This window comes from Talpa occidentalis, unplaced genomic scaffold (assembly GCF_014898055.3).
Source record: "Talpa occidentalis isolate TD23 unplaced genomic scaffold, MPIMG_talOcc4v2.1 talOcc4.5, whole genome shotgun sequence".
Taxonomy (NCBI): domain Eukaryota; kingdom Metazoa; phylum Chordata; class Mammalia; order Eulipotyphla; family Talpidae; genus Talpa; species Talpa occidentalis.
This window is the reverse complement of record NW_023604861.1, coordinates 96,915,586-96,934,702: the sequence shown is the minus strand read 5'-3', so window position 1 is coordinate 96,934,702 and position 19,117 is coordinate 96,915,586. Positions and strand designations below refer to the sequence as shown.

General features: G+C 38.0%; 1 protein-coding gene and 1 pseudogene across 4 annotated transcripts in view; one reads left to right on the top strand and one right to left on the bottom strand.

Annotated features, from left to right (window-relative positions):
- The first annotated feature begins 2,624 nt into the window (after window positions 1-2,624).
- ZC3H6 (zinc finger CCCH-type containing 6) overlaps window positions 2,625-19,117 on the top strand; it is a 52,446-nt gene continuing 35,953 nt past the window's right edge. For 2 of the 4 annotated variants that reach the window (XM_054701853.1, XM_054701848.1), the window contains exon 1: window positions 2,888-3,051. In XM_054701853.1, the coding sequence (XP_054557828.1) occupies window positions 3,020-3,051 (32 nt within the window). In that variant the 5' untranslated portion in view covers window positions 2,888-3,019. The other 2 variants (XM_054701851.1, XM_054701852.1) reach the window with 2 other exon arrangements.
- LOC119259635 (60S ribosomal protein L37-like) lies at window positions 18,059-18,364 on the bottom strand (annotated as a pseudogene).

The window sequence follows — 19,117 nt, the reverse complement described above, 5'->3', positions numbered from 1 at the left end:
GATGAATAATGGCTGACTTCAGTTCAAATGTTAAAAACATTTTAATCATTAACCATAGACTGGAGGGGAAAGAGCCAAACTCTGATTTGTGCATAGGGCCTATTAAGGGAATGGGAGTGAGCAGAGTATCAAATGCAAAATTTTACAAAGGGTTGGTCAGTATAAATGAGATTAGGCGAGTTTTGTCTGCTGCTGGCAATTGTGGAAGTTTGGAGTCTTTTCTCCCCATGACACTGCAAAATAAATGCCTATCTTTCTTAGGCTAGTACTAATTCAGGTAGTACTGACCTTTCTCAGACTGGCATTTTAATAAGGGGCTATGGTCATTTTAGGGACAGTCTTATGCTGCTAGAAGTCATGCTAGATTATGGATAGCTCTTATTGCAGATGTTTAGATGAAGTTGTTATATGTTGAGAGCTGCAGTTCTTCTGGTTCATATTTCATTGGTAAGTAATATTTATTAGGTTGACAACAAATGATCTTGTTTAATCTCTGTGATGGATGCATTCCTTCTTAACTGAGGTCATTAAAGACAAGATGAGGAAAGTTAAAGTTAGCCTTTAACTTAAAAAAAAAAATTACTTTAACAGATCTCTGAGCACTAGATTGTAAACCCAAAGTTTCAAAGAAGCACTACCTCCTGCTCTACAGATCAGCCACGAACTCACTAACTCGCTTTCTGTTACCAAAAGAAATAGACCAGGGCCTGATTGTTATAGAGCAGCCCCGATATTGAACCGGTTCCTGGCTGTGGGTCCTCACCAGTGCGCTTTAAAGGGACTTATGAATACTCTACTACAGACACACACAAAAGGTTAATAAAAGGTTTATTTACAAGAGAAAAGGAAATAAGGAAAATGTACAACTCAGGGAGAAAATAGGGAAATAAAGTCTTTAATGCGTCCTACCCGATCCGACGACCTGGAAACCCAAAGTTACTCTCAGAGATGGCCGGTTGCTGCAAGCTGGTGGAGAGTCAAAATGGGGGGGCCCCCTAAAGCCCACGTGTCTGCCTTTTATATCCACCTGGCTGCTTAACCCCACCCTCAGGTCCCAGCAACCTTCCCTTTGGTGGTGATGGGATTTGGAGTTCCCAGTGTCTTTGGCTTTGGCCTGGGGTGGGGGTGGAGTCCACAAAGCCTGTATGGAATTAGCTTTAGGACATCCTTTTCCCCCTAACATGATGACATATTTTTCATCTAGGGAGACCTGCATTATTGTTCCACACCACAAAAAAAAAAACCTTTGGTTTCTTTAAGAAGGTTTAAAAAATATCCAGAGGTCTCCAGATACAGGGGACATGAAAAAAAGTGCAGAGAGAAGGCACTACCTCAAATGCCTTTATATATTAACTTCAAATGCTATCTTAATGGCCACAGTAATACCTCAATCTAGTTACAATAGAGTCAAAGACAAGATTCTAATGTAACTGCAAATATTAAATATTGTTAAACCACAGGAAACTTACATTTGGATAGTTTCCTAGTGATGGAGGCTAAGAGTAGAAAATTTAGGACGGAAGTGTCATAAGACCAGAAACTGGAGGTGGAGATAGAAATGATCAACATAGTTGTTAAACCAGCTATAGAAATGAAAAATTCTTAGGCACAGACTGCTATAGAAAGTATCACCAGGACAGACTAGAGATTGGAGATTGCAGCTCTGTGGATAATTTTATACCTGGGCAAAGCCTTGCTGTGCTTTTTTTTAGCACTGGCTTTGCAAGTGCTGGGTACGTCCTATTCTCTATAGGTTGGGGTTCTGATGGTGCTGCGGTGGCACAGAAAATGTTGGGGTCCTACTCCAGGACCCAGTTTAATTTCTCATCAGTAAAAGAAGTCTGAATATTGGAAATATTAACCATTAGGCATCATCTTAATAAACAAAGAACTTCACAACTAAATAAGAAAGGCAGAACAATGACTTAAAAAATTGTAAATGTCACGTTCAGAAGAGTAAAGAAAGGTAATCCCCAGTTGTTTCTATTTATAAAATCTTAATATTTTTGCAAAGTGGCTTAAATTTAAATTCTTAATACTCATCTTCAACTAACAATCGCATAAATTTAGCATTAGAAATGAAAGTTGTAGGTTAAGGTTATTCTTGAAAATGCGATTCTGAGCACAAGCCATTATAAATAAAAACGCACACGCGCCACAGCCGCCAAGGACAAAGCACACTTCCGCATCCTTTAGGAAACTTTTTTTTAAGACAACCCGACAGCTGCGTGTTCGTTACTATCCCATCCCTGCCCACACCAGCAAAAACTTGGGGGGCCGTTTAATACGGTGCCTCTACAACCCTTCCCGCTTTGGGTGGCGGCGCCTTTCTGCAAAGCCGCTGACCCCCGTGGGCCGCGCCGGGAGGCGCAGGCGGACGACGCGGGCCTCGAAACCCGCCTCCCCCCGCCGAGGTTTCCCCAGGCGCCGACCAGCCCCACCATCGGGCTGCCGCCTCCGCCACCGCACAGAAAAGAGTGGGAGCCCGCCCCTGGAGGTGATTGACGGGGGTTTTCCTCCAATAGCCAGCGCTCTCGGCCCCGGCGGGCTGGGCAAGGGCCGCGCCACGCGGAGGAATCTCTCTTGCCCTTTAGTCCCGGGCTAGGTATTGCGGCAGGCGCCATTTTATCGAGCCGCTGTCTCGGGTGCCGCCATGTTGGTGAGGAGAAATCACCGTTACGGCCACTGTCCAAATCCCCGCGTCGCTGCACGCCGCCCGCCCGCCCGCTCCCAAGCCTCAGCCACCGGCGGCGAATAGAGACTAAAGCGGCAGCGCCGGCAGCGCGGGGCCGTTGCCCAGTGTTTGCAGTTAGAGCCCCATCTCTCTGGCGTGGTTGTTAATAGACTGGAAAGTCTGTGTCTGTGTCGCTCACTAGTAACCGTGAGTTTTTACCACTTCGTCACCTCTCGGCGGTGGCCGGGAGCAGGTACCCGCACGCGGGGCAGGGGTCCTCCCCGCGCCCCGCTGCCGCCGGCCTCGCAGACCTGCCCTCCAGCCCCGCCCCGTTCTTGACCAAACATGACAGACTCTGAACATGCAGGGCACGACAGGTCGGGAACCCTTCTTGTCTGTCTTTCTGTCGGATGAGAGGAGGGGTCTGGGGCGGCGGGAGCGGGCCGGGGCCGCGCGCCTCCTGCATGACTTAGACGTCTCTGTGTGGCTCCATCAGTTCCATGACGTGCGCCCTTATGTAAACCCCGGATCGCGGCCGCGGGGGAGGTCGGCCCGGCCGCCCAGCCTCCCGCGCCAGGGTCCTTTCTCGCCGGCCCCGCCCCCGGCCGGCACGTGCGAGCCCCCCGCCCCCGGGCGGGCATCGTCTGCGCCGGGCGGCTCCCGCGTGCCGGCTGGCTCGGAGCCGCGGGCCAGCCCGGGCTGAAGTGCCACCTCGCCAGTCCAGGGGCTGGCGTTCCCTTCCAGAGAGTACCAGCCAAGAGTTTCTAATAACTGGGGTTTGCCTACTCCCCCCCCCCCGCACACTCTTAAAAATAAACATGCTTGGTGTTTTCGGGTTGGGTTGGGTTGGGTTTAGTTGGAGGAAGTGTTGAAGCAACCCCAAAAGGCCATGTGTTTTCTACAGGCTGTCTTCTTTGAATTGGAAATGGCAAGTTTCAAGTTGAAAGTGTTGACACAAAATCCGTCGGCGTGGCAGACCTTCGTGTAGCACGGTTGTCTTCTAAGTTACAACCTCCATTATATTCCGCCTTGCCCTATTTTCTAAACACTGGATAGCATTTGAACATTTAACTGAGCGTCTGAATTTTTTTTTTTTTTCTTTTTTGGCTATGCCTTAAGGGGCCCCATTCCTGGTTCCAAAGAATGGTTTGGGCTTATTTATAGATTTTAAATAGCGTAAATGGCATACTTAAGTTTTGGTTAGGTTTTTTATTTATTTTGATGTCTGAATCATTAAATTTTTTTCTCAGGTAGCGCTTTTGTTCTTAAAAATTACTGAAACAAGATCCATTGCATCAAAATCTAGAAGTTGAAATTACTCCTTTGCGACTAGAAGTAGTCGAGAATACACATTGTACTCTAGGTTATGTACAAATTGCTGAAGATTTACCTGTGGAGGAATGTGATCTGTTTTTGCTGAAGCATTCCAAACCCCTTTTTCTTAAACCCAAAAGCATAAATCACAAATATCATTGAAATTTGAAGTATCTAAATATCTGGCAAACTTGAGAGGGATAGAAAAGGATATTTCAAAAACTTTGGTACTTTAATTATAAAAGTAGACCTAGATTGCCAGAAAGCAAACCGATCAAACATGATTATTGGAAAGTAAAAACCACTCTCAAATAAAAATTTGGGGTACATAAACTCAACCGTAACACATTTTTCATGATTTTTTTTTTTTTACATTATCTTGTTACTAAAATAAGACAGTTCTTGAAATGGCCTAGCTAACATTGTGAGAAGTTTCCCATTTTGAATACCTGTGAACAAATCAATAATGGGTTTTGAGGGTAGTGCAGCTTGAAACTCGGGTTTTTGTATGGAAAAAAGAAATCTGTTAGTTTGCAGAGTAACTTCAAATGTACATTTATGTGTTCTATGTAATGAAGAAACCAGATTAGGTATGTAATGTGTCGCCAAGTTTAGGTATGAAATAATTGTCCTAGTAAGAAGTGGTGATACCAGACTTCAAATGGAAAATTTTAAGTACTGATTTAGAAGTTAAAGAAAGTTTAAAGAATTCTTCGTAAGATGTATTAACCACTTAGTAGTAGAAATTAAAGATTAAGTAGTAGTGATATTTAATCTTGTTTTATATTAGGTCTAAGAAAAATAAATTTTCCAATGATTTCTGAAACAAAGGTTAGCTGCATTTTAATCCATCCAGTTAAGTGGCATTATTGTTTTAAGGCAAAAAGAGATGGTTTATCTTTTTCACACTTTTTTATTAACCTAAGAGGAAACAACTATGTCAAAAAACAAAGTAAACCAGGCATCAGGAGAAATGTTTGTAACTCCAGCTTTGCCAGTACTTGGCTTTGTGAACGGGAACAAACCTAGTTTCTTGATAAGAGGGTCCTAGGAGAATTCTACAAGATCAGTTGTTCTCAACCTTCTCTAAAGAGCTTTACAAAATTTGGGGCGTTGTCCAGTGTTTGCAGTTAGAGCCCTCTCTCTCTGACATGGTGTTTAATAGACTGGAAAGTCTATTGGTCTTAACCTCAACCTGAATTTTAACATTTTTAAAAGCTCCTCAAGTAGTTCTAATATGTACAAAATTGAGAACCACTGCACTGTGTCAGTGTTTCCTAGTCTTACTAATTATCAGAATTACTTTGAGGAATAAAGATTTTTGTCCTGCCAAAGAGCATCTGAGTCAGAATCTCTAAGGATTGTGGTAATCTATTTTTAACAGGCAACCCAGGTGACTCTTAAGAAATTTTGGGAAAAATGGACAACCTATTGAATCCCTAAGTATTCTGTGCTTCCATATTTAGTTTATACTGTAATAAAAATTTCTGTGAATTGGGGGGGGAGGATGATAAGTCAGTTCTGGTATTTGGAGCTGGGCATTATCTCAGCATATTTTTCTGACGGTTTTGAAATTTAAGGTTTACTGTGAGCGCAAGAAAAATATATTTATTTACAAATGCTTTGATTACAATATCGCTGTAATCATTTACGTGAAAATGAGATTCTAAGCAAAATAGAGAGTCACAGAATACACAGTTTCTTTCCCTTTAAAAAACATGTTTTATATGGTGAACATTCTGTACAAAATTTGCTTGCCAGATAAGTTAGCTATTAAAAAAATAGTTGGCTTCGTTTCCTTTAAATATTTATTGGTACATGCTGAAGTAAAAACACTGTAGTTTTTTTTTTTTTTTTTTTTCACCGCCTGTGCCTAGGTTGCATATTAAGGTTAACTCAGTAACCTTAACAAGTTTCCCTTTTCTCTTATTTCTTTTAATTTTAACCCAAAGTGTCCAGCTAAGATACTTGTATTTTACTGAGTTAATACTGGCTTTTATTCTTCTGGGATATATACTTTTTTGTTGTTGCAAACTTAACTCAGAATAAGAACTTGTGATTCATTCATTTTTCAGACAATTTCAACTTTTTTTTTTTTTATAATAAATTTTATTGTTATATTCCCCATACAATTGCAGCCCCCCCATTCTGACCCCAATCCCTCCCCTCCCGCCCCCGCCCCCCTAAAAGTGTCTCTGGTTCATAGTTTTTTGTTGATTTTGATTTTCACTTTCTTATAGTTATTCATTTTCCTGGTCCCTTATTTAAGTTTTCTAGATTCCTGCTATGAGTGAGACCATCCGGTATTTTTCTTTTTCTTTTTGGCTTATTTCGCTGAGCATGATCCCTTCCAGCGCCATCCATGTTGCTGCAAATTGCATGTGTTTATCTTTTTTGAATGCTGAGTAATATTCCATGGTGTATATGTACCACATCTTCTTGATCCAGTCATCTATTTTTGGGCATTTGGGCTGTTTCCAAAGCTTAGCTATTGTAAACAGTGCTGCTATAAACATAGGGGTGCAGGTGTTCTTTGGAATTGATGTTTCTGTGTCCTTTGGGTAAATACCTAGGAGTGGAATTGCTGGATCATATGGAAGCTCTATGTTTAGTAGGTCCAGAAATCTCCACACAGCTTTCCACAGTGGTTGGACCAGTTTGCACTCCCACCAACAGTGCAGAAGAGTTCCTTTTTCTCCACACCCTCGCCAGCATTTGTTGTTGCTAGTTTTTTTAATATGTGCCATTCTCACTGGTGTAAGATGGTATCTCATGGTAGTTTTGATTTGCATTTCCCTGATGGCAAGTGATGTTGAACATTTTTTCATATGCCTGTTGGCCATTTGCATTTCCTCTTCAGAGAAGTTTCTTTTTAGCTCTTCTGCCCATTTTTTGACTGGATTCTTTTCTTTGTTGTTGTTGAGTCTCATCAGCTCTTTGCAGATTTTTGTGATCAGTCCTTTATCATTAGTGTTGGGTGCAAAAATGTTCTCCCAGTTGGTGGGGTTTCTCTTTGTTTTTGTTATTGTCTCTTTTGCTGTGCAGAAGCTCTTTAATTTGATGTAGTCCCAGCTGTTTATCTTTGCCTTCACTATCACTGCTTTGGGTGATGTGTCTGTAAAGATGTCTTTGATGTGCAAATCACATAGTGAAAAACACTGTAGTTTTACAGAGTGTTTTAATATAAAAATATCTATTAAAAAACTTACAGATATGTAAAATAATAATAAAGAATTTCTGCATAGGTCTTTAGAAATAAAGGTAGAGAAGGAATTGGGGAAATCAGGGGAAATAAAATTCTTGGCTCTCTTTTCATGCAGTTTGTTCTTCCCTTTCATTTATTCAATCTTACGCACAACTCCAGCCACTTATCAGCTGGATGTTAACTCAGAACAACTTACAGACAACTCTCAAAGGCTAAATACTATGAGTCCCTGCTTTGGACAGTGAAATAGGAAAGTTTAATACATTCCCAAGTAACATAATTTTCTGAAATATGCTAAAGGTAAAAAGTTTTTTATAGCCTATACTGGGAAAAGAAATTTTTTACATGAATACTAAAAGACTTGTGAATCTCAATCATTAATTGATGAGAGTTATAGCTAAAGTTTCCTGTAGGAGGTTGTTTTTTTGCCCATTATGAACTCTCTTCCCAACTATTATTTGTCCTCTTACTGCTTTTCCTCCTCATCTAAAACAATAACAAAACTCCTTAGAATTGTTGTGTTTTTTATTTCCCCCTTTATTCCCTCCTTATCCTTATGATTGAAACCTAGCCAAGACTATACTAGAGAATCCGAAAGAATGGAGATGATTATACTTTACATTTTTAACAGGACTTTCATTTGATTCACACATTAATCCAATGAAGTAGGATAGTAGTACAAGGTTGGGTAATTTGTCTGAGATCGCACAGAGAAAGACTAGATAAGAACCTAAGAATGCAAACTTCTACCTGCAGTATTATTTTCATTCTTCATAAAGTTTGCACAGGGATGTAATGCAATAAGTCTTGAATTATTTGGGACTGTCAAGTAGTACATGGTTCTTCCTCTAACTTGGTCAAAACCTATTCTATTTTCCATGATTATTTTTACTTCAGAAAAAAGGTAGTTGAACTACATTATCTCCAATCTCCCTTCCCACTTTAACAAGTTAATAGCTTAATTTTTAAATATGCAGATAACATTTTGGCACATAAGAGTTTACTTGGTGCTCTATATAATATCTAGTTTGTAAATTAGTATGTTTGCTAAAGTAAATACCTTCCCTCACTAGGCCTTTAATAAATTTTGTTTTTAGTAGTAAAATACACAAAACAAAAAAATTTACTGTCTTAACTGTTTTCAAGTATGTAGTTTAGTGGTGTTAAGTACATTGACATCGTTATACTACCAACCTCCAGAACGCTTCATCTTGCAAAACGAAAATGCTATTATTATTTTTGACACCCAAATTATTAATTTAACTATTGTTAAAACTATCAGAGTGAGGTTTTGTTGTTGTTGTTTGTTTTTTTTTAAGCAAATGTAAAAAACTTAAGATAAACATCATGTTCAGATTTGATGCTGGGAAGCACTTTAGCTCTTAAGAAGACATTTTTCTTGGCTCTCAAAAATAAATTATTTCAGTCACTTTTAAATTTAATTATTTTCATTCAGCAGGCTTTTTTTTAATGCCAACTAAAGTGTTAAGTATGAGAGATGTATCTGCATACAACACTGAACTTGCTCAACAGAATTTTATAGTAGGAGAAACAGATTGGTGAATACATTACTGCAACACCAGTGTTATGATGGAAGTATGAACTGATTGCAGTGGTGGCATAGAGGGGGCTTCAGGGAAGCCTCATGGAATAACCAGGTCTGGAGTATGAATAAGTTTGGCAAAGCAGAGCAGAAATTGATGAAAATCACCAAGAAATGGAATGGCATGGCAGGTTCAAGGATGATAAAAGTGTTAGTATGTGAAGAATATACCGTATTTTGGAGTGAGGAAAAGGCTTAAATGAATTTGGGATCAGACTCCAAAGGATATGAAGATCTTATCAAAGATTTTTAAGCAGAAAAATAACCAGATACTTTTTTGTGTGTGTGTGTGAGATACCTGGGTGCTATGATTAAGTGGCTACAGAGAAGAGATCAGTGGAAGGAAGACAAGTTAGGGAGCTTCCAACCACTTTCATTAAGCACTTAACATTTAATATGTATTTCTCTGGGATTGGAAAGAGAGCAATAAAAAAATCCTTGCCTTAATGGAGCTTGCATTTTCTTTCAAGAGACAAATACACACACACACACACAAATGTATTAGATGATAATAAAGAAAGAGGGCATTTCTATTTTAAATAGATTGTGCAGGAAAACATTTACTGAAAAAGTAACATTTGAGCAAAGCTCTGAAATAAGAGCAATCCAGGCCCAGTACATCTTGGGCCTGGATAAAGGGAACAGAAAGTGAAAAATGCATGAAGTCAGGAATGAACCTTATTTAAGGGGAAAAAAAATAAGGGAGTAGTATAGCTGAGGAAAATGATCATGGATAGTATTAAGAGTTGAAGTTAGAGCAACAGAGGTGATTGTGTATATGGCCTTGTAAGCAATTGTAAAGAAATGTGATTGCATGCTGCATGGTTTGGAAGCCACTCAGGGATTTGAGCAAAAGAGGGTCAGATCTGCTTTGACAAAAGAGTGGTAGAAAAGCAGTAATCTTTGTGATAGGTGATGATGATTTTTAGGCCAGGCAGGTAAAAATAGATTTTTGTATATGCTTTGGGGGTAAAGCCAATAGGATTTGCTGATGATAGCTATGGAGCATGAATGGAAAGAATGAGTTAAAGCTACTATAAAAGTCTAGAAATCGGGTAATGAAGTCCTGATCAAATGCATTGACAATGAGAAAACAGACAAAGGGCAAAATTCATGAAATATTTTTTGCATTTGATAGAACTGGAGATAAAGATCTGGGAGTTTTTAATGGAGATGTTGATTGAAGTGATGTGATTATCCAGTTAAGTGTATAGTAGACCATGGAGGAGACAGGAATTTTCTAGAAGCCAGGGGAGGAAATAGTTTCAAGGAAACTGCCCTGATCACAGAGCAGGTAAGGGTTGTGAATGGACCACAGAATATACTACATAGGGCATAAAAATGTAAATAAAAGAGTGTTGCAGTTGTTACCCAGGTGGCTTTAAGCCTAAAACTTACCCACATTGTTATTTGCCTGCCAGGATGTCAAATATATTTGTGTTTAAATGCCATTAGACTTGTCTTATGTCCTCCACAGTTCTATCATTCATACCTCCTTTGTAAACTCAGCGCTAGAGGTCTGTTTCATTCATTAGGTGATCTGCCTGAACATTTCAGTCTGTGATCCCCTTGTTATGAGGGAAAGTCAAGTTTTCACCTGAAGAGACTGGTGGTCTGGCTATGCATAAACCTCATAGAAGTAAGTGACTGAATTTTCCAGGTCAAACCTCCAGTCAAGGACTTCCAGAATATTCTTTTGTATATGCATGCCTCTGGAGTTGTAGGACACAGTGGCTGTTTCAGTTTTTCAGATTCAGAAACTGGTCAGTTTCAGAGATGATTGGACTTGGGATACGTTAATACATGCTAAAAATAATGACATTGGCTAACATTTATTTGGTACTTACCTTTGGATAGGCTCTGTTTTAAGTGCTTTCCATAAATTACATTTCATTTAATCTTCACAATAACCCTAGAAATAAGTCCTGCTTTTTATGAATGAGATAACAAGCACTACAAGATTGGGTACATTTCCCAAAGTCACAGAGTAAATCAATGGGACTATCTGACTCCAGAGTCCACACTTCTTTCTGAGGATAAACATCCCCATCACAATATATATATCAGATATATAACACACACAAACACACACACACACACACACACTCACACACACACACACACAGAATGCCTCATGTAAAATGAGGACTAGATATTTGCATCAGAGTGTATTCACTCCATGGAGAATGCTATATGGAAAGTCAAATTATCAAAAGTTGCTTAATGAACAAGAACATGGGATTAGAATCAGGGAATTGATTATCATATCTAGATATACATGCCTAGAATTTTTAATGGCATCAGGCTCTAATAAAATAATATTTATATCTTTTTAGTCTATGGAACAGATCTTGCATCTGTCTGCCTTATAGGATATCCTCTCATCTGGCCAATGCCCAGACTTGTCTCCACTTTTCCATTTTCATTGCTTCCTTGGCTAGCCTGTCTTGCTGATAAACACATTTCTTTTCATTGCAGGTTAATATCTTTAATTAATCATCTTTTACTTCATCCTGTGTGCCTGGTTCTTTTATTTATTTATTTATTTTTGGTTTTATGGTTGAACTTTCTTAGAGCATTCTTATTTCCACTATATGTCTTGAAGTGTTTGGGTCCTGGGAAATGTTACTTGACTGCTGATGCCACTAACCAACCCAGGCAGTAGTTATCAGATGACCTTAGCTAACAAAGGCAGTTTCATCAGATTTGTTTATAGCTTAACATAAATGGTTCAAATGAACTTTTTCAGTACTTAAACTCATAGTCACATTCTGGAGTGGTAAATAGATGCCCAAAGCAAGTCTCAAGATATTTCTGGGTTAATTATCATTAAAACTATGTAAAAATCATTAACAATCTTTTTATAAAAATCATACAAAGATAACCTAGATTTTGAACTCATGATTCTCAGTATTTTGTATATATTGCTGTTTATAGTTCATATAACTTTAATTCATTTGGTCTGTGTAGCGAGAATAGATGATAATATCTTCATTTTACTGTTTAGGAAACAGATTTGGAGGTTAAGTAACTTGTCCAAGGTGACTAAGCAGCTGAGAACCATAGTCTGTTTTATGGCATTCATTTTGGTATTCTTTCTGTTGCTTTAATGATAGTAAATCTGGTTGGGGTATTGGACACTTAAAAGGGTTGGTTTGGTTTTTTTTGCTGGGGGTTGGGGGTGGTGACATTTTTTTTAAAGATTTTATTTATGCATACAAGAACTGGGGTGTAGGCCAGAGGTGGGGGGAGAGAGGGTTGAGAGGATTCACCAGAGAGAGAGTGGGGAGCAGAACAGGCAGATCTACTGAAATATACTGCTGAAGGGACCACAGGCAAGACAGGAGAGGTCTGTTGTGCCATGTGGGTTAGCTCCTTAGCAGCATATGGAACTCAGGCTGCAATGGCTGGAGATAGCTTGATAGTGCTGAGACTTTAACTCCTGTGCCACCAGGGAGGCCCTGTTTTGTTTTTATTTGATCACAGGCAATTTTGTTCTAGTTATTTAAAACTTCATCTTACATAACAGGATTTTTCTAGAAATAAAAACATTTAAAATTAAATTTATAAAGAACATTAATTTTTCACATTTTTAAGAGCCTGAAATCAATTCAATCTAGCTAACTTAGACCTGCAAACTTTTAGCTACAGAAAATAAGAATTCTACTAGATACAAGTTTCCATTTATTTAAAAGAATTCATTGAAAATGCATAGCAATAAAAAGAACTGATTCCTTTTGCTTAGATTTTACATGATAACTGGCATTTGACAATGAAATGTTGTTAGATCAACAGTAGATAAATATGGGCTTGAGGCCTAAATAACCTCTGCTTTTTTGACACATAAAGGAGTTTATGGGTTAATTTCTTTCCTACATTTTTGGAATACATAGATGTCTCTTCAGAAGTTGTATTTAATATAAGCAAATTAAAATGGAGGTGGAAAATACATTTACATAAAAAATAAATACATATTTTGAGTATATCATCAAATATACAGCCTTTTTTCAAGTGCTAACTGTCCACATGTAGAAATCAATATTTGAGCAAAGCTGGGGCTAAAGTCAATGCCATCATTATAGATTGAATTTCTGTGATATTGAGCAAATTTTAAATCTCTCAGATTATAGCATTTAAAATTTTAGTGGTCTAATTTTAAAAATAGGACATTACAATGCAGTAGCAATAATTTTCAGTACTGCCTGTTATTGCTAGATTACTCCTATGATTGTTGCTATGTACATTATAGGTAATAAAAAGAGGATAACTTTTTTTTTCTTTACATTTTAAAAGAAACAGGTTTATTAGGAAAAGGAGAAAGAAAAAGAGGCACCTGCATAGTCATAGGCAGGCAGGAGAGCTGCCCTTTGAAAGTGCAGAAATTGCTCTGATATAGTGTTCTTTTGGGGAGCAGAGCATAACTTTGAACAGAGATGAGTGGAATACAAAGTAGTTGGAGGAACTTTTTTCCTCTAACATTTTCTTTTTAATGTATCTCATAAATATCTGGAGTAAAGATGATTGATAACGTTGCACAAAACTTTGGAGGTTTTTTCCCCTCATAAAATTTTAAGGTAGCTAAGTTAACATTCTGTTTTTAATTCATCTACAAAAGATGTATTGGAGAATAAAGATTTTATCCTTATGCAGTGGAAAAATAAAAGATTTTTTTCTTGTGATTAATGGAATTAAATAATTAAAAAATAAGCATAGTTTTTAGAAGTTATTTTGTTTAATGTTAAGAAAACTAGTATGCCAAATAATTGAGCAAAGTTAGAATTATGACATATAATTTCTATTATCCTATTTTGTATTTTTCATTAAAATTTTTATAACCATTTGTCAGCTCAGTAAAAGTATAATGTCCTTCCTAAAGTCATTAACTCTTTTGATGTTATCCTGTTTTTCTATGGGGTTACTTGAAAATTTGTTAATTTCTTTTATAAATAGCTTTCATAATCATGAATGGCAACATTTTCTCTTTTAATGTATATTTATACTTCATCTAATTGATAAAATTTCAATATATAAAGCGTACAAGGAGATTCTCCTAGTAGCAACTGGAAACACCTTCTCAACTTGGAAAATGAATATTCTGATATTAACAGTAAATCCAAATGACATGGCTGTTCTGTATGTGACTTTGTTATACTTACTGACATGCCAGTCTCTGTGACATGCTAGTCTCTGTGACATGCCAGTCTCTGATCATGTCACAGTAAGAGGTACTAGAAATGACTTAAGGTCAAGGGAGAATGGAGAAATATGCTTTAGCTGGGTACTTAAGCCAAAGTCTAATTTTGGAATAGCTGTTAAAATCTACTCCCAATTAGTCTGGTATCATTAATTTGGGGTGCTTTTTTAATTTTGGGGGGAGGGGTCACAATCATTTTTTCCTGGTTCATTGTAGATTCATCCCACAAGACTTTAAACTTTTTTTTGAGGTATAATTGGTACAATATTATATTAATTTAAGGTGTATAACATAATGTTTGTATATATTGCAGAAGTGCTCACCACAGTAACTCAGGTGAACATTTATTCATCATACATATTAGCAACTTTTTTTTCTTGTGATAAAGATTTCTATTTACTTAGCAACTTTCAAATATGTAATACAGTATTAACAGCCATAGTTGCCATGTTGAACATTAGCATTGTACAACGTATTTATCTGTTTGTGCAAAATGGTACAAGATGGAGTTTGCATGTTTTGGCTCCTTTCAAACCCTTTTTATTCATCTCCTTATATGCCTCTGGCAACAACCAATCTGTTCTCTCTCTTTATCTGAGTTTGATTATTGTTTTGTTTGTTTTAGATTCTACATATAAGTGAGATCATATGGTAGTTGTCTTTGTCTAACTTATTTCAGTTAGCATTTGCCCTGAAAGTTTGTCCATGTTGTTGCTAATGGCAAGATTTCATTTTTTGATAGCTAAATAATATTCCATTATGTATACTTCAACTTTATTCTTCCGTCAGTTGACACGTAGGTGTTCTCATATCTTGGCTATGGTAAATGATGCTACAGTGGACATGGGTGTGCATTATGTCCTTTGGAGTTAGTGTTTTCATTTTCCTTGTATAAATACCCAGACATGGGATTGCTGGTGATAAGGTACTTCTATTTTTAATTTTTAAAGGATTCTCCATACTGTTTTCCTTGGTGACTGCACCAATTTATAGTTACACCAACAGTGTACAAGGACTCCCTTTTCTTCACATCTTGTCATTTGTAATTTCTTGTCTTTTTTATAATTCAATTTTTGTTTTGATATAATGATGCTGCAAAGATTATTTTGTGAATTTCAAATTCTTAGGGTAATTTATTTGCTGATATTTATTTCTGTTGAATAGCAAGCTTTCTAGTCTATACTGGAGAACCTAAATCAGAGGGAAACTAGAAAGGGAATGAAAATAAATAAATTTAGCTTAGTGAGAGTTCCAAGATCGTAAATAATATATTTAAAAGAACAATTTTGATAATATAGTGTCAAGAAACTATAACAAGTGAATTCACAGTTTTGGTTTATGCAGTAGTCTGCTTAGTATATAGAGGATATTTGAGGAATGGCATGGTTTTCCTTCATGATATAAATAAATAGAAGTTTATATTTCAAAGGATATATTTTAAAAAATCTTAATTTCATAGATTAAATGTGTGAGGGCAGGGAATTGTTGACAGATTTTATTGTCAGAAACCAATGTTTTACAAATATTTTCAAAGAAATCTTTGTAAATAAAAATATGTGGCATACCATTTCCCTCATTAAATAGACACTATCCTTTCTTAGTTAACTTTGGGTCATCATGAGTAACTTACACTGTTCTACTCCATCTGTGTTTTATTGTGTGTTCAATATACTTTGGTAGTAGGGGTGACTTTCACACACAGTGTTGCTAAGTATTGCTTAATGATAAGTACAAATACTCTCTAGAACAGACTCCTACAGAAGCTTTTCTGTCTTAGTTTCATATAGTTTTTTTTCTTTGCTATTCTATGAAGGAAAAAATGCCCTTGGAATCATGCTCCTTGGATTTATGCCTTTCCCAATTTCTTTTTTTTTAATATCTTTATTCTTTTCTTTTTTTTTTTTTTTTTTAGATTTATTTATTTATACAAGCACTGGGTACAGTCAGAAGCACGGGAGGGTGAGAGAATTCACCAGAGGCAGAGCGGGGAGCAGAACGACCGAAGTACACTGCTGAGGGGGGCAGCGGGCAGCAGGAGAGGTCTACGCACCATGTGGGACCCTCGCCCTGTGGCCGGGGATCGAACCGGCACTGCAGAGGCTGCAGGCAGCTTCGCAACCCAGCACTCAACCGCTGCGCCACCAGGGAGGCCCGCCTTTCCCAATTTCTATGAAAGTACTTCTGGTCCATTATATCCAGTCTACTCAAAATGCATGTATTTCAGGCAAATAACAAGAGGAAAGGAAACTTTAGGTGAGGGCTTTCTATCTTAGTGCTAAGTAATTACCTCCCTTTATCTTATTTAATTCTTAAGTGTTATGGTAAGTTGATTAATACCATTATGTAGATGAGGAAACAGAGTATACAAGGTGGAATAATGTGTTCGAGTTCATATAGATAGTATATGACTCAAAAACAGAATTTGGGGGCCTCCTTGGAGGCACAAAGGGTTGAGTCTGAGCAAGCACTATGAAGCTATCTGCAGTCACTGCTGCACGAGTTCCATCCCAGCCAGGGAGCTAACCCACATGGTGCAGTAGACCTCTCCTGTCTTCCCACTGCTCCCCTCAGCAGTGTATTTCAGTCACTCTGCTCCCCGCTCTCTGTCTCTCTCAACCTCACCCCCCACACATACACCTCTGGCCTGCACCTCAACTCTTGTATGCATAAATAAATCTTTAAAAACAAACAGTATTTGAACCCATGTCTTTCTGGCTCTCGAGCTTTTGTTCTACCCTCGCCCTGTGGCCGGGGATCGAACCGGCGCTGCATATGATGTCTTTTTTTTTTTTTTTTTTTTTTGTTTGTTTTTTTGTTTATACAAGCACTGGGTATAGTCAGAAGCGCGGGAGGGTGAGAGAATTCACCAGAGCCAGAGCGGGGAGCAGAGCAGGCAGAAGGACCGAAGTACACTGCTGAGGGGAGCAGCGGGCGGCAGGAGAGGTCTGCGCGCCATGTGGGACCCTCCTCCGGTGGCCGGGGAGCAGCCGGGGATCAAACCGGTGCTGCAGAGGCCGCGGGCAGCTTCACAACCCAGCGCTCAACCGCTGAGCCACCGGGGAGGCCCTGCATATGATGTCTTTTTAAGTAGACTGTTTGCACATGTCACAAGTTCAAAGCATTAGGCATTTTAAGAAATCTGTTGTTATTGGACTATTGTGTTTGTTTGACACTTCTACTTTAATTTCCAGGTTCAGATGATCTCATTTTGCCAGAATGTTAGGTTCTCATTAAATAAGAGGTGGTGGGCCTCCCCGGTGGCGCAGTGGTTGAGCGCTGGGTTGTGAAGCTCCCTGCAGCCTCTGCAGCGCCGGTTCGATCCCCGGCTGCTGCCCGCTGCTCCCCTCAGCAGTGTACTTCGGTCCTTCTGCCTGTTCTGCTCCCCGCTCTGGCTCTGGTGAATTCTCTCACCCTCCCACGCTTCTGACTGTACCCAGTGCATGTATAAACAAACAAACAAATAAATAAATAAATAAAATACGTGCCTCTTTAAAAAAAAAAATGTTTAAAAAAAAAAAAGATTTATTTATTTTATTAAATAAGAGGTGGTTTGGGGTTTTCATTTGTGTCCTTTTTAACTTAAGGTGAAAATTGCTGTTTAGGCAACCAAAAGTGTTCCCTCTCCTTGATATTGGTGCTTTACCCCTTTTTGTTTTAACTGAATGGCAAACCTTAGTAATAGCAGTTTTCTTCCAGCATTCATCAGTTTTCTTTCCATCTTCTGACTTTGATATGGAGACTTTCACCTTGGTCTTGTCTTAGAACCCTGAATGAAATAGGGCAACCCATTTTTCAGCTCTGTGTCATTTGATTATCTCTTTATTTCTCTCTTTAAAAAAAAAAATTGGTACAGTAAAAAGTTTGGACTAATTTCCTTTGAGCAATTAAAAAAATGCTGTTCAATACAAAGAAAACCCTACAGCATCTCCTGACTCCAAGTCCCATATTGTTAATCTATTTGTTCAAGCCTGGTGGCTAATGTCCTGGCAAACATTAAAATAATTCCTGTAGAACTGAATTAACTCCAATTTACCTTTTTTTTTTTTAAACCAGACATTTAATACATGACTAGTTGTTGAAATCCTTAAATGAACTGGATGCTGCATCAGCTGCCCTCTTGGGTGTAGGTGTTGTTCCTTTATGGAATTCATGCCTTAATCTGCAGTGTACAAGTTTGAGGTGTCTCATTCCACCAGTCCCAATGGTATTTCATCTTTTAACCTTGGCACTCCAGTTATACTGTCTCTTCCATTTCACAGGGTAGCCATATTTGCCACAGGTTGATTTCTGAAGGTGGTAGGCCGTAGAGCCACAGAGCCTATATATGTGTGTTTTATTGCAACACTTTCTGAATGATGACATTCCTTTAGTCATCTTGCTTCTGAGGCAGAGACCAAAGAGGGCAGAAGATAATTTCGCATGTCAGAAATGCACCTTTCAGACCTTTATAATTTTTCTTTGCCATGAATACATTATTTGGAACAGAATAGACTTAAATAGAATTAGATAATAAGAAACTATAGAATAAATATTGCTGAGAATTATTTTTAAATTATTTTTTAGTCACATTCACAAATCTCTGAAGGCCCTGTGTTTTAAAGATTCTGTTCCAGGCCTTTATGGGAAAACGTCTGTTAACTTAACACTTTTAGAAAAGGTATAGAAAATTGAATAATTTACATTTTCTACTTGTTCATATATAGATTTAAATGACTATGAGACTGCTAAGACAAGCTGGCATTACAGTGAATGGTGAAAGATAATTCATTTAAAAATAACCTTTACTTTTATTTATTTTCTGTATTATCTTCTCTATTTTGTTGATTTCTGTCCTTTTATTTTCATTTTTGTTCTCTGGAGTTTGCTCATGGATAAACTTTTTTTTTTTTTTTTTTTGCTTTATGCTTTATTTCCTCAAGTATGTGTTTAAATAAAAGAATAAATCTACCTTGTGGAACTCATTTTCTTTGTTCATAAGGTCTTTTTTTTTTTTTTTAAAGATTTATTTGTTTGTTTGTTTGTTTGTTTATACAAGCACGGGTCAGAAGCACGGGAGGGTGAGAGAATTCACCAGAGCCAGAGCAGGGAACAGATCAGGCAGACCGACAAAATACACTGCTGAGGGGA